At 60.3% G+C, this 14,829-nt stretch overlaps 1 protein-coding gene across 2 annotated transcripts; it reads left to right on the forward strand.

The window, feature by feature from the left end:
• The first annotated feature begins 3,837 nt into the window (after nucleotides 1–3,837).
• On the forward strand, nucleotides 3,838–14,537 carry RHOF (ras homolog family member F, filopodia associated). 2 transcript variants are annotated; one of them, XM_016153827.2, is made up of 5 exons: nucleotides 3,838–4,050; nucleotides 4,339–4,426; nucleotides 11,775–11,884; nucleotides 11,973–12,107; nucleotides 12,970–14,537. In XM_016153827.2, exons 1-5 carry the CDS (start codon nucleotides 3,913–3,915, stop codon nucleotides 13,132–13,134), a joined length of 636 nt encoding a protein of 211 aa, XP_016009313.1. In that variant the 5' UTR covers nucleotides 3,838–3,912; the 3' UTR covers nucleotides 13,135–14,537. The 2 variants fall into 2 exon arrangements, with proteins under 2 accessions (XP_016009313.1, XP_036076085.1); XM_036220192.1 differs by lacking the exons at nucleotides 3,838–4,050; nucleotides 4,339–4,426 and adding an exon at nucleotides 7,242–7,507.
• Nucleotides 14,538–14,829: the final 292 nt, after the last annotated feature.

A 14,829-nucleotide genomic window follows, 5' to 3' on the forward strand; every position in this document is an offset into this window, starting at 1 on the left:
GGGCGAGGCTCTTTGTGAAAGTTGACTGACGGGCCTCCTGGTCCACACTGGCATCAGACCTGAGGTTTACGTTCAGCTCTGCCGCCGAGGAGCCCATTCGACCCTCCTGCCGCCTGAAGGTGTCCCGGTCCCCTTTGGATGGACTCTTTCTGGCTCGAGGGCGGGGGTCTTTACCTGCCCTGGGCGTCAGATTGTTAAATAATTGATTTAAACCCTCGCCTTTCAGCTGCTGCCTGGAGGGCTACAGCCAGTTCTTCCACTCCCTCCCTGGGACCAATTAGGGAGCAATTAGGTGCTAAACTGTGGTCTGCCTGCGATTCTTGGAGGGGGAGAGGTGGCCCGATGACCTGGAATCATCATCCCAGCCTGCCTCCTCCCCGCTTCCATTTCTTTCACCCCCAGTTTCTTTGGGTCTTCGCCACCCCATCACCTCCCTGGGAGCTGAAGTGACAGGCAGCCTGTCTGTCCTCAGGCTGTGTTCCTCCGGGCTGAGGGCGGCCCCGCCCACTGGTCACCAGGGAGCGAGGGGCGGAGCGATCCCGGGGCCTGGCGGGTGGGGCTGCCGAGAGGGCCACGCCAGCGGAAGGGCGTCCCCAGACAGAAGGCGGCTGGACCTGCCTTACTACTGGACGCCAGGGTTCCGCCTCTTCCGGCCCACCCACGAAGAGGCCTAGGTGCCAGGGGACCTTTTGGACCCTCTGGGTGGAGATGCAGCCTCTGCCTGAATTGTGAAGAAAGGCACCCCGTCCATACTCTCAAGGCCACCCGGGTCCTGTGCTGTCTCAGACTGGCACGTCCCTTCCCTTCCAGGAGCAGTGGTCTCCCAGCATGCAGCTGGAGGAGGTGCTTGGCCAATAATCTTTTGAGCTGTTTCAGAATCTGGCTTTGTGAGGGGAGCTTTATGTATGGCAGTGACTCTCCAGGCCACCTCTCATCCTGGCACTCCAGAGAACAGCTTTGTATATGCAGGCTCGGTGTCTTCAGCCTCACGTGGAGTGGGTGACCCCCCTGGGGTGTCGGGAAGGGAGTGGAAGTCAGGCATTGTCATTCACTTCCCCCATCCTAGCCACACTGCCCTGACGAGACAGAGGTATATCTGGTCCCTTACGTCCTGTGCTCACCTGGCTTTCTATGGCACAGGCCACATGAGTCCACCCCACAAACACCACCTGGCCAGCTCCCCGAGGCCTTTGTATCCCAGCGAGCTCTCTGGCAAGAACCAGTTTTAAGCATCTTTTTTGCCTTTCCAAATCTCTCAAGGAATACCTGCTGAACAGAATGACTTGGGTCCTCGAAACTTCTCACAGGTAAGGGAGCAGGGCCTCCCGGGCACGTGGGTGTGCCCAGCTCCTCAGCTGGCCCGCCCTGGCCCCGCTGCCTCTGCGGCAGCGCAGAGCAGCTGGCCTGGCGGCCGGGTATTTTTAGCTACAGATCCAGCCCAACACTACCACTGGAGCTGGGTCCAAATCAAACACGCTCCAGACCGCCTGGGGCTGGGGTTCTGCCAGGCTTTTGCCCAAGCAGGGGTGGGTGGGCAGGCCCGGGCCAGCACCAGCTGTCCTGCCTGGAGCCAGGGAGGGCTGGGAGGGCTCCCTTTTCTCTTTGCTCCCAGTTTTGTGTAAGCGGTTCTGTCATAAGTCAAAATCGTAGCCCCATTACTCAGATGGAGAAAGTGGAAACTGAGGTCTGAGTATTTTGAGGCTATTCAGGAGCCTTCCCACAGGCTGGTGAGGTTAACCCAGTTTTCGGTGACTGTTTGCTCAGAGTGGGGTGACCTTTCTAAGTGAGTTTTCCCCAGGCTTCCCCCACAGGAGGCAGACTCCCTTTTCTCTTAACTCTCCCAGGCCCTCGCTGAGCTTTGGGCTCCCTGAGCTTTGGGCTCCCTGCCGTGGGGTCTGGCCTGAGGTGAGAAGATGCCTGTAAAGGTAAGTGCTCTTCCTGTGGACCTGGGGTCAATCCTGACATGTCTCTGGACCTAGTCCCCTCCTTTCCTGCCAACGTCCGGATGCTCATCAGCCAGTTGCAGCGCCTCCTTGGTCAGCAGAGACCGCTTGAGGGCCCAGCTCTAGTTGGGCCTGTCCAGGAGCCTTCTGCCCAACACGGTGCTTGAGCCCGGCAGCCAGGCCCTGCCGCGATGTAACCCCAGTTACGCTGACAGCCGCATCTGGTCTTACCCCCTCACTCCCCAGCCACTGCCTAACCATCTGGGATTTTCTGGCCACCATTCATTGGCCCAGGGTGGATACCCATCGTCCCCTTCCCCGTCCTCCCAACCCTGCCAAGCTTATTTCAGGTCCCCCCTCCCTGCCATCTTTCATCCTCTGAACCCCACAGGGGCTCTGGTCTCTAAACAGCATCTCTGAGCTCTATACAGGCAGGAACACAGCTGCCTCACAATAAACGTGTGTTGCAAAAAAAAAAAAAAAATGAATGAGTGGCTGTAAATTTGTCTAGGGGTGCCTGACCCAACCGGTGCCCTCTGGCTGGCTTCCTCCCAACAACCTGGAAAGGGACCTCACCGCCTCTTCCCAGCTCTGGCTCTCTCGGGGCTTCCACCGGCGGTCGCTGCTGCCCTCTGGTGGTCAGGCCGCGTCGTGGCATCCGCTGAAATCCTTGACTCTGGCTTGTACGGAACTGCCAGGTTGGCAGTTTCCTCCCTGTAGTAAAGTTTACCTCATCTTTGCTGCGAACTTGAAAATTGGGACTCTCCAGGTGGGGAAGGGGTAAGAAGATCCTGAGTCCTGCCAGCCCCTCTCTGAGGAAACTACCGGAGGGCCAGCCCCAGCATGGGCCTGCCTGTCGCTCAGCTGCTCCAGGGGTCCCCTGCCACCCCTGACCAGTGGCCTGGCTCGTGCAAAGGAAGTCAGCCCAGGGTTGAAGAGAGGGGAGCGATGGGGGCGGGTGCTCGCAGCGAGCCCTCCCGGTGGTGCCCGCACCTAGTGAGTGCTCGGCGAATCGTTTTGGTCAGGGGAGTGGGAGATGTGTGGCCGCTGGCTGGAGAACAATTATAATTATGGGTGGGGTACGGGGTTATCACTCCCCAAAGCCGACCGGGAGGGGGGCGCAGCTGATTTCCACTAGAGCCACTCGAGCCTTCCCCGTCCCTGCATGGTGTCGTACTGGGTTCACGCCTCTGTCCCTCGGTGGAAAGAGTCGTACTCGCGTGGTTTGCGGCTGCTCTCCCGCCGCCCTCGCCACGGCGGTCGCCCGGCAGGGGGCGCCAGAAGGCCACTTTGCGTCCCTGGGGAGGGGAGGCGGGGGGGAGGTAAGCGGAACCGCTGTTCTCCACCCCTAACCCACAGGCGTACAGACGCCGGGAGGGCCAGACTCGGCGCGCAGCCCGCAACCCCGTGCCGGCATCTTCCCTGGTACCACCAGCCTACCTCCTGTGAAGAAACAGGTCCGGGGCCGACTTGCCTCAGGCCACACAACTGGGGCGGGGCAAAGCGGAGGGACTTTTCCCAGAGCTTGACACCAAAGCTCCTCGAACCCAGGTGCTGGGGGAGGGAGGTCAGTCCGCCAATCAAAGAGCCCCTGCCCGGTGGAGGAGGCCGAGCCGGCCAATCAGAGAGCTCCTACCGAGCCTGCCAATCAGGGGTGGCCGGCGGGAGCCGCGGAAAGGATCGGGTCTTGACGGTGGGGGCCACGCCGTGATGCGCTTGCAGCTGAGCATCCCGTTTCTCAGTTGCCTCAGTTTCCCCCCGAATGAGAGGTGTACGCCCCGGGCTTGCACCTTAGCAGGAAGGAAACAGGCTAGGAAGTCGGCCCGGGTGGCTGCCTGGCGGAGGCGGTGCCGGCTCAAGGAGGGCGGGGATTCTTCTGGCCCCGCCCCCTGGGTCCCGCCCCCGCCTGGGATCGCTCAACCCCGGGCTCTGCCCCGCGCACCGCTGCCAGTGTCGCCGGCTCCCGGCTATGGATGTCCCAGAGACCCCGGCCCCGACCGCCGCCCCGGGCCCGGGCAGGAAAGAGCTGAAGATCGTGATCGTGGGTGACGGAGGATGCGGCAAGACTTCGCTGCTCATGGTGTACAGCCAGGGCTCCTTCCCCGAGGTGAGGCCCTCCGGGGTGCTGGAGGCGGGTGGGCGGCGGGGGTCGGGCTCGGGACCACTGGGGACAAGGGACGGCCCTCGGCCTGCAGCCCGAGCCTGGACCCCGGGTTTCCGGCGTCCCGATCGCGGAAAGTCGGCTGCTCCCCTGGGGGTCTCCCTTGGGAATTCCAGAGCCCGAGGGTGGGGGAGCTGAGCTGAATGGGGTGATGGTGGAAGGTGGAGAGGAGTCCAGCTTGACCCCGGGGCACCGCCACATCCCTAAGAACCAACCCGACCCCCTCATCAACAGCATTACGCCCCATCCGTATTCGAGAAATACACGGCCAGCGTGACAGTGGGCAGCAAGGAGGTGACCCTGAACCTCTACGACACCGCCGGTGAGTGCGCCTGCGCGCGGAGGGTCCCAGAGGCCGTCCGGAGGGTGTCTCCCACCTGGGCATCCCCGGCCGCCAGCCTCCGCGGGGCCCTGACAGCCCATTACTCCTGGAGGCCGGCCGCAAAGAGGCGCCGGCTTGGTGGCCCTCTCGGCCTCCAGGGCCTCCGTCGCCCCATCCGTAGAAGGAGAGAATTTGGACACGGTGAGCTTCGGGGCCACCACCCAGCGCTCACGTGCTGAGACCCCTCTGCTTCCTTCCTCCCCTGTGGTTCTAGAAAATCCTGTGGGTTTCTTCCGGCTTCCCATGGTGCCCAGATTTTGTGTGTTACCTGCTATGGTCTCTTAAGATTCTGTGGGCTGCAAATTTGAGTCCCCTTGTGTGGAGTCCGTGGGCAACATTTCTGAGTCCTGTGCTTCTAGAATGCTCTGAGCAACAGATCAGAGCTTGTAACTCCAAATGTCAGTGGCAGATAGTCCTGAAGCTCAGGTTCCCATGGATGAAAATTTTGATTCCCACACTTCTGGGATTCCATGGGCTTCAGTGCGGGATTCTGGTATTTTGCGATCTGCAATTCTGAGCCTGTAGGTTCAGGATTCCGTGGCTACGGTTCTGTGCCTTGTTGGTTTCTTGGAAGAAACTAGGCACTGAGAAAGGAACGGGACTCTTGGAATGCGAGTGTCTGTCTACCTGCAGCTCCTAGTGGATGTATGTGTGCTGCTGCGTTAGTCCTCAGAGTCCTCGTCGTTGGGGGATGGGTGGGAAAAGCAGGCCGGTAAGAGGATTTGGGGAGCACACTGGTGGGTGGAACTGTCTGTCCTCAGAGAGCTTCCATCTTGCCCCGGCTCCCCTCTGGACTGAGTCAAGACTGGGGAGCATAGGTCAGGATCCCCAGCTGAGGCCTCACCCCCACCTCCGTGACACAGTGTTTAGTGACCTGTGACTCAGTGTTTAGTGACTTATATAGAACCTTGTCATCGGGTGCCCCTTCCCCAGGCAAGCATTGTATGTATGAGGTGAAGTCTCTGGTCTTGGAGCCAAAATCCAGACACATACCCCTCCCCCCTCCAGAGCTGCCAGGAGCATCTCTTGCAACACCTGGAGAGGGTGGGGGCAAGGGGGGGAAGGGGCTGTCCCAGCCCCAGACCCCTCCTCCGCTCCTGTCTTTGGCAGGCTTTGCTGAATGGGTGTGTCCCCCACCCCCACCCTCAAGCAGTGGCCTCTGTGGACCTCCCCCTCTTGTTAGACGACAGGGTTTCTCCCCGAACTGGGGGCAATGCCTCCCATGGGTGGACTGGGAAAGCTAAAGGCTTCTGAGGAATTCCTGAGGGTGTGGCCACAAGAGCAGTAAGAACTGTGGTGTGTCTGAGACGCTCAGTTTCACATGTTTCCTGTCTGGGAAGGGGGGGCAGGTTCATTAACTTTGTGGGTGGGGCTGGAAGAGTCCGGGGATTTCCCTCAGGGCATCTCCCATCAGGTCCCCAGGGTTCACTGTTCACCTAAGCCTGCTCCATCACACCCAGCACTGGGACTTCTGGTCTTTCTGGCCTCGCCTAGAGAAAGATGCTCCAAGAACATGTCAGCGTAGGTTGCCATGTGAAGGTTCTGGAAAGCTTCTATTTGGTGTAAGAACCGATTTTGCTCTAAGAGCTGCTTCGGGAGGGATGGAGAGAGCTTCGTCCCCTGCTCTGTGGCCCCGGGCAGTGATGGTCCTTCCTTGTACCGTGGAGTCAGACGCTGGCTCCCTGGCTAGATGTCATGGGGATGCCTGGGTCTTGGTTTCCTCATGTGTAATCAGGCCTAAAATAGTCCTGAGGAACACAGCGGGCCGGGCCATGGGCTGGCCCTCCCGGAGGGCTGTGTTGTCATTGTGACTTTTTAGCCTCCACCCATTTCTCAGCAGGACTCTCCCTAGCAGTCCCCACAGGCAGCGGGACAGTGCAGGGAAGGAAGGAAGAACCGTGACAGCTCCCTCCTCAGGGGTGTCCCGCTGTGACCGGTCCTCACCCGGGAAGCCCGCTGTCGGGAAGAGCGCGAAGGAAAGCCTGGGCCCTTTGTCTTCCGCAAGCCAGTGCCCAGCACGGCGCTCGCGGGATGACCGTGCCGTGGGTGAAGGATAAGTCTGAACGCAGACGCCCCTGGAGAGGTCCTCAGTGCTAACGTCTCTGCCTGTGGCGTGCGTGGACAGATATCAGGAGAGTGTGGCGGAAAAGATTGACTAGGTGACCAAATAGAGTAGGTGAGCTGGAGATGAATCTAGTAAAAGCTGTTGTACAAGGTTCTTGAACCCGATGGGCTAGACCCCATGGCAAGGATGGGAGGAGGTGGGGTACAGGGTGGCATCTTTCCAACCAACCAGTGATGACCAGAGCCCTGGGATAGGTGGCCCCCCGGGAGGCTGAACTTCTTCACTCCCAGGACCTGGGCCGCAGCGGCCCACGGGGGAGGCCAGTCTGGCTACCTGTCTCCATCCGCAGAAGCGGCTACAGACACGAAAGCAGCAAGCAGCGGGAGGGTGGATGCGGGGGGGGGGGGGGTGACAGAGCTCCTAAGACTCAAAGGTGAAGGGGGCGGAGGCTGTTAGCACCCATGGCCCAGCAGCCTTGCCTGCCGCCCGACACCCTCAGAGGCAGGAAGCTGTGGTGAGCGCTGAAGTTTCCTGGGCAGAGGGGGGGCGGGCGAGGTGGGGTGTTAAAACACCAACCAGAGGCGGAGTCATCTGGGCCTTGGGGTGGGGCCCAGGGTTGGGGCGTCAGGGGGTGGGGAGGGGATTGCCCAGGGTGGTGGGGAGCTAGGTCCCCTTCTCAGCCTGCGGTGGAACAGGAGGAAGGGGAGGGGGACGGAGGATTTGCTCGGGCGTCGGGGGCCAGGAGCGCTGGAGGCTCGGGGAGCAGGAGCCACGGCTCATGAGAACTCGCAGCTCCAGCCCCAGTGCCTTCAGTCTCCAGGGAGGACATGCAGGTGGGCGGGCCCCAGCGGCCCTACTGAAAGTGGGTTCCTCTTCTGGAAGCTTCCCCTTCTCACGCTGCCTGCACTCCTCCCGTGACCAACACTCTGGCCAGAGCTGGGACCCACCTGTCCTAGGTATGTCCTCCAGCCGATTTGGGGACCACTGTGGCCTGACGACACCCTCTGTCTTGAACCCAGCCCCAGGCTTTGGGGACCCCTTCCCCCAGAAAGATGACTGTCGCAGCAAAGCCTCCCACAAAGGAAATACCAGAGCCTCACTTCCTCCCTGCCACAGAAACCTTTCCTCGGCAGCAGCAAAAGCCTCCTTTTGCACGAAACTGAGGCTTTTTTAAACATTTGAAACCCATCTGCAGAAGCCAGGGAGGGGCCTCTGTGTGCCTGCAGACAGGTGACTTGCCCTCTTTAAGCCTTGGCATCGCTGTGGGTCAATGGGAGGGTAATAGTACCACCTGTGGCTGGAGGGCCCCCCTGGGTCTAAAGATCCAGGGTTAGAACCCCCCGCCCAGGCCCCTGCTCCTCGGAAGTTTCCGTTTCAGTAGTAAGCACGGTAGCAGTCGGACCTCACCTTGGTCCATCACTGCTCAGCCTATAATTCCTTTAACTGCCAGGGCCAGGGTTATCACCTCCTTTTCCAGAAAAGGAAACAGGTCGAGAGCGGGAAGGTACCAAGGTCATGGAACACGAATCTGACTGCAGCCTGGCCCTCCTGACTCATGTGGGAGAGGTGTCTAGGACACTCCACCCCTCCCAAGGAGACCGAGGTCAACAGCACCTGGAAGTCTTAACATGGGCCAGCCTGGTCCCTGGGTGGCGGCCCACACGGAAACCTGGGGGAAGTCGGGCCAGGCACAGCCGTCCCCTTCCCAGAGTCCCTCTCGTTCTTGAGACATTGGCAGCCTTCTCACCTGATCAGGGCTGGGCTATGTAGGGTAAGGACAATACCTCCCTACCCTTTGGGGTAGACAGAGGTACCCCAATAGTTCTACCTACGGTCTTCTGTTATTTACAAAGCTTCCTCTGAGCTGTGTGACCTTCGACAAGTCAATTTGCCTCTCTGTTTCTCAGATTCTGCATCTGTAAAATGGGGATGATAATAGCTCTAATAGTCATAGTGAGGAATGATGAGTCAGCGCAGGTCAGGGCTTCTCATGGGGCCTGGCATTGGATGAGTGAGCCCTGCCGGTAAGTACTGTCGATAGTAACCATTTTTATTAGTATCGTCATCAAAGCTCACCTGCTTCTCACCTGTCTATTTCACATACGAGGAAACTGAGGTCCAGAGGCTATTTCCCAATCGGGAAGGCTGTGAAAGGCTTCCTGAGAGAACTGGCATTTTAGGGAGGCCTGGCAGGCAGCTGACCTTGGGTTTGAGTTGGTGCTCCACCCCCTAAGGGAGCCCGTCCACGTCCACGACCTTGAGAGGTGCCCCTTTAGCCACGTGGGCCGCTCACAGGAAGAACCCTCCCCTCCTAGCTCACCTCTCGGAGCGGCGGCTTAAATTTACACAAGTGATACCGGTACAGTGTCCTTGGAAAGGGGGAGAGCCATGGGGGCTCTCACAGAGCTGGCTCCTGTCCTCAGCAGGCACACGTGCTCATGGGAGAGACCAAAAAAAAAAAAAACGACGGAGGACCGTCAGGACGTCAGGTAGTGACACGTGGCAGGAGGAAGAACAGAGGCTCGGTGGCTTGCGGGGCGAACTGGGAAAGAGACTGTTTCGGAGCAGTTGCGACAGCTCTCTCAGAGAAGGTGACACTTCTGCAGAGACCTGAAGGAAAAGGAGAGAGCGAGCCGCGCCGCCCTCCGGGGAAGAGCCTTCTGGAAGGGGGAGCAGCGGGGCGGGGGTGGGGGGTGCCGCGGTGGAGCGGGCTGGGTCCACTTCCTCTTCCAGCCCTCGCGGCCCGACTCCGGCCTTCGTCAGAAAAAAAAAAAAGCGTCGCTGTGCAGTCGCCGGGGAGGGCTCGGCTTGTGACTTGACGAGCTGGGGTTGAGTCCCGGCCCCGGCGCTGGCACGGAGACCCAGGGCGGCCATGTCACTTCTCTGAAACGCAGTTTCTGTCTTTGTTCATACACGGGAGTCGTTAAGGTTCCCGACTGGCACGTCAGGTGGTTGCCGTCGGGAACTTCTTAGTCATTGGTGGGCAAGAGCGTTCTGGAAAGCATGTAAAGCGGAAGGCGGTACTAGGTAGAGCCAAGGCAATCATCCTGCAAAAGGGAAAACTACGGCCGGTCCGAATGACGAAAACTAAAACGCTGGGAAGGAAACGGGGAAAAGACGAGGGACAAGCATTCCGGGTGCAGGGAACGGCGCGTGCAGAGGCTCCGAGGTTCTAGAGCTCAGTAGGCGTGAGAGACAGCAAGGGGGCCGCCTCGGCCGGACGGCAGCGAGCGCGCCGTGCGGCCCGGGGGAGACGGTCGAGGCCCACGGGCCCCAGGTCGTCTGGACCACAGGGAGGTGTTCGGATTTTGCTCAAAGGCTGTAGGGAGGCACCAAAGGTGTTTCAGTTGGGAAGAGAGGGGCAGGATCTTCCCTGTGTTTCGAGATCCGTCCAGCCGTCAGGCGGAGGAGAATGGACGCGCTGAGGGGCAGCAGGAGACCAGCGGGGAGGTGGCACGGGAGACCGCTGGCGGCTCGGCCGAGGACGGGGCCACGCTGTCCTAAAGGACTTTCTGCAGTGGTGCAAACGTTTGGCACCTGCCCTGTTACCATAGCCACTGCCCTGTGTGGCAGTCACTTGAAATGTGGCCAGTGTAATGCAGAACCTGAATTTTTAATGTTAATTGAAATAGCCCCACGGGGCTGGCAGCTTCCCTGTCGGACAGTAGACATCGAGAAAGACATGGACCGGCGTTAGGAGAGGGGACAGTTTGGTGGTGGAAAGAGGGAGGAGATGGGCTGGGAGAGCAGGCTGGCACAGCTCCCCGCGTCTTAACAAGGATTTCTTCCGCTCGTGGCGACGGGAGCAGGAGGTCCGCCCCCCTGCTCCAGCGCTGGGGGTACCGAGGCCGAACGGCAGCGTGGACGGTCCTCCTGGCCCAGCCATCGTCATAACTGTGGCAGCCGTTCACTGCACATCCTCAGGGGTCCTGGGTCGAAGGGGAGAGGGGGAAGGGAGAGGGTGCTCATCAGTGGGGGGCCGGAAGCAGGACGTGGCCTGTCCACACTTCCCGGAGAGGCCGCCGATCCCGAGAGGCCTTTAGTGGGGGGCGGGGGGGGCGTGGAGGGCAGGCTGGCATCACTCGGGGCACCCGCGGGCTGGAGAGAGGAGCAGGGCTGGGGGCGGGGGAGTCCTGTGCAATGGAGGAAAGTCACTTCCCCTTTCTGTGGAGGTGGCTGGGGGCCGCCCGTGAGCCTCAGAGGCTCTCACAGGCCGCACTGTGGGGGTTTTTCGAAAATACCAGGCGTGATGACTAAGTACCGTGTATCAATCCAGGCCCACTTCTGGGCTCGGAAAAAATGCACATAGAGGACATTGTTGGTGGAGTCTGACCGTGGCCGCGGGCTGGACCAGCGCACCCTGCCAGTCCTGCTTCCCCGAGCCGGACCCTGGTCGCCGTTCTTAGGAAATCCGCGGGGACGTAGCCCTGGGCGAGGAAGCCCATGTCTGCCCGTGGTTCAGTGTTTATGTGTAGATAACGCAAATGGGGTGGCAAGGCGTCAACACTCAGTGAATCTGACTAAGGGAGTTCTTGCTGCTGTTTTTTGAAATTTTTGTTAAGTTTGAAATGGTAGATATAAAATTAAAAAAAAAACACACACAAACACAAAAAACCGAGCCCACCGCTGTCCCAGCCCAGCACGGGGCTCTGGTTCCGTTGGTGCCGGGGAGAGACCCATTGCCGGGAGCTTTCTCTTCTCCCCACGTGTACGATCTGGGGGTGCCGGCAGCTGCTGTGTGGGGTGGATCTGGGTGGGGAGTGAGCTCGCTATCTCCAGCCGTCCCCTCCCCACCTCACCCCGCCCCCAGCTTCTGCCAGCACCGGCAGGAGGGATTCCACCTGTGGGCCTGGGGCTCGCCCTCCCTGCTTAACTGGCTAACTGCATCTTCAGGTGGGGGAAGTGGGGGATGTGGCTTCGGTCTGCACCCCGACAGGGCGGCGGGGGTTAGCCGTGCTCGGTGTAACTGCCAGCGGCAGGGCTTCGAGCGCGTACCTGTGATCAGGCCCGGCTCGGGGCACTACCTGGGTTTCATGTTGTGTAATCGTTGCTGCCATCGGGGGCTGGGGGCTGCCACGTGTTGTCCAGATGAGGAAACCGAAGGCCGGAGACAGGGGTGACTTGTCCAGGAGGCCCCGACCCCTCGGACATCTGAGCCCGCACGTGGGATTCGCATGGGCAGGAAGGGTGCCTCCCTGACCCCCACCTGCTGCCCCATTTCAGGGCAGGAAGACTATGACCGGCTGCGGCCGCTGTCCTACCAGAACACGCACCTCGTGCTCATCTGCTACGACGTCATGAACCCCACCAGCTACGACAACGTCCTCATCAAGGTGAGGCCTGACCCCCAGCCAGCCTGCCTCCGCGGGTGAGGACCACGGGTTTGGTCCCAGCCCTGACCCCTGGCCTCTCCCTCCACAGTGGGTCCCCGAAGTCACGCATTTCTGCCGTGGGACCCCCATGGTGCTCATTGGCTGCAAGACGGACCTGAGGAAGGACAAGGAGCAGCTGCGGAAGCTCCGGGCGGCCCAGCTGGAGCCCATCACCTACCTGCAGGTCAGCCAGGCGCCCCGCCCTCCCCCGCCCACCCTCGCCCCATGGCCAGGAGCCCAGGCCTGTGGCCACTGCAACTGGGGTGCCCTCGTGGCCTCCGGAACCACTGGACCGAAAAGGATCCTAAGGATGATAATGAAATGTTAAGTTTGAAGTGTTAACTGTTGCTAGCCCACCATCATGACCTCATTCAATCCTTATAACCCCAAGGCGGGTACTAATCGGTGTCCCCCATTTACAGCAGGTAAATGGAGACCCAGAGAGGTTAAGTAGCTCGCCCAGGGTCACCGGGCTGACCCGCAGTGGAGCTAGGATGCCGTCCCAGCCACTCTGGCTCCAGAGTCTGGGCCGTAAACCCAGCTCGTGAGAGTCACGGGCAAAACCACCCTGTGGTCGTCTGGGGGAGGCCTGAGGGAATGAAAGGAATGAAGCTTAATACGAGGAATAAGCATCAGGAAGAGCACATTTGTTTTAGAAATAAAGATGCTTTTCACTTTAACAGCAAGCTCAGTCGCCTAATTGTACTTCCGAGAAGGCAGAGGGGTGCGAGGCCTTCCTCTCTTCTCGCAGGCCTGGCAGACGCACCAAGCAGCCCCGCTTCCCAGAACCCAGCCCCGGATTCTGCCGGGGGTTGGAGAGATGGCAGGGTGGAGGCCACGGTGTCTCCCAGCAGCGCCGTACCGAACAGGCCCCGGGCTCCATCCACGCTCGGGTGGGGGCCGGCCCGGGGGTGGAGAGGGGCGCCCCACACCAGGACCTCAGCTCCGAGAGCCCCCCCGAGCCAGCCCCAAACACGCTAGGCGGTATCTGGAGGCACCTCCATGCTCCAGGCCCCTCATCTAATGCTGGCCCCTCCCCCCGCCAGGGCCTGAGCATCTCTGAACAGATCCGAGCCGCCCTCTATCTGGAATGTTCCGCCAAATTTCGGGAGAACGTGGAGGATGTCTTCCGGGAGGCCGCCAAGGTGGCTCTCAATGCCCTGAAGAAAACGCAGCGGCAGAAGCAGCACCGGCTGTGCCAGCTGCTCTGACCCCTCCGGGCGGGCACGCGACCCTCGGGACAGGACTGACGGGTCCCCAGGCCCAGGCTGCTCCTTGGGATCCTGCCCCGACCCCAGCTTTCGAAGGACACTTGCAGTTGGACGTATCCAATACTTGGTGCCTGGAGCCTATGGTGAGGCTCTCAGAATGTTCTGGAACGCTCTCCTTTCCCAGCTTGGGCTCTGACCATGAACTCACCTCTAGGCTTCACACCGGAGGTGCGGCCTGCGTGGTAGTTGGTCAGGGCACCAGACTTAGTCGCTCTGTACCCCAGAACTGGCATTCGTCCCCGGGACCCTGGAAGGCCCTTCACATCTGCCCTTCAGCCGCGTGTGTCCCCTTTGCACACCCAATGGGTCTTCGAAGCCGGTTCTTGACAGACTCCACTGAGCATGTGGACAAACGTGGATTTGGCAGTGTTCCCCACGGCCCCCCACGCCTGCGCTCCCGTGCCACCAGCCTCCCTGGGCCCCCCAGATAGGCACGGCGGCATCCTCCGGCTCCTTGCTTCCTTCCCCCGGGAGCTCCGGGGCTGGGGTGGGCCTGCGCCTATCAGAAGAACACAGGCAGCAGCCCCGGACGTGAGGGCTGGCGCCGCTCCACCCACCCTGCCCCCTCCGCCCCACACAGACGACTTCTTGCAGCCTTGGGCTTGGCCGCCATCTTTCTAGAGCTGGGCACACATGCCCCCAAAGAGAAGAAACTCAGCAAAATAAACACCCTGGACCCCTCGCCCCTGCTCAAGTCTCCTGGCCTGCAGCCCTCCCACCGCTGGAAACCCAAGATGAAAAGCGACATCAGCTCCTGACCTTGGCAGGTCAGTTCTCTCTCTGGACTGTCTGCCTGTCTGCAGAAGGGTGACGCCGGCACATGTAAATAGTCTTCAAGCTCCCGCTACCCCTCGGGGCCACGGCTTCTGCCATGGTGTGTTCTGGAACCTAGACCACCTGGTTCCAGACTTTATCGACAACTCCCAGCTGCAGATCCACGGAACATCTTTCCAGAAGGTCTGGGGTCAGGGGTCTTGGAGTTTTTAAACGAGTGCCCCCAGGTGATTCTAACACCCCAGAGATTGAGAGTTGCCTGGTTCCTGGACGAGCTCATGGACCAGCATTACCGAGGATGGGATGATGGCTTCAGGTGGCTCCTGCCTCGGCCCCCACCAAGCCTGAGGCTCTCTGAAGTCAGCTGCTAGAGAGAAAGCTTCTGAGGTCCACCCCACCCCAACGAGGTTCCTCAAGGTCCTACCATGCTCTGAAGACTCAACAGTGTTCTAGCAGAACCCAAGGCCTCATGGACAAAGGATGGTCTAAGACAGAGGTCAACAAACTATGGCCTGTGTGTGCCGAATCTGGTTGCTGTGTTTTTGTAAATAAAGTTTTATTGGCACACAGCCATACCCATTCATTTCTGCATGGACTGCGGGCCAAAGGTAGTTGTGACACAGACCATCTGGCCCTTCCCAGGAACAAGTTTGCCGAGGCCTAGGCTAGGGCAAAACCAGATGCCTAAAGGGCTGGATGGGAGGCCCAAAGCGGGAAGCGGGCAGGGCTGAAAGGGAGGGGACGGGCCTCGGTCAGACCGGAAAGCCAGCACGCCGCCCTAGACGGGCAGCTCGGCCCACCGAGTGCTGCCCCGTGGGCATGTTGCCAAGTCTTTTCATTTTTCTAGGGAAAGTAAACATC

Source organism: Rousettus aegyptiacus, unplaced genomic scaffold (genome assembly GCF_014176215.1).
Source record: "Rousettus aegyptiacus isolate mRouAeg1 unplaced genomic scaffold, mRouAeg1.p scaffold_m13_p_5, whole genome shotgun sequence".
NCBI classification, from domain to species: domain Eukaryota; kingdom Metazoa; phylum Chordata; class Mammalia; order Chiroptera; family Pteropodidae; genus Rousettus; species Rousettus aegyptiacus.

What these genes read in the sequence shown, in the direction of transcription:
- RHOF (XM_016153827.2), top strand. Translation starts at nt 3,913, where the DNA reads ATGGATGTCCCAGAGACCCCGGCCCCGACCGCCGCCCCGGGCCCGGGC. An exon ending in ACGACAACGTCCTCATCAAG is followed by an intron (nt 11,885 to 11,972) that starts GTGAGGCCTGAC and finishes CTCCCTCCACAG; the next exon opens with TGGGTCCCCGAAGTCACGCA. An exon ending in AGCCCATCACCTACCTGCAG is followed by an intron (nt 12,108 to 12,969) that starts GTCAGCCAGGCG and finishes TCCCCCCGCCAG; the next exon opens with GGCCTGAGCATCTCTGAACA.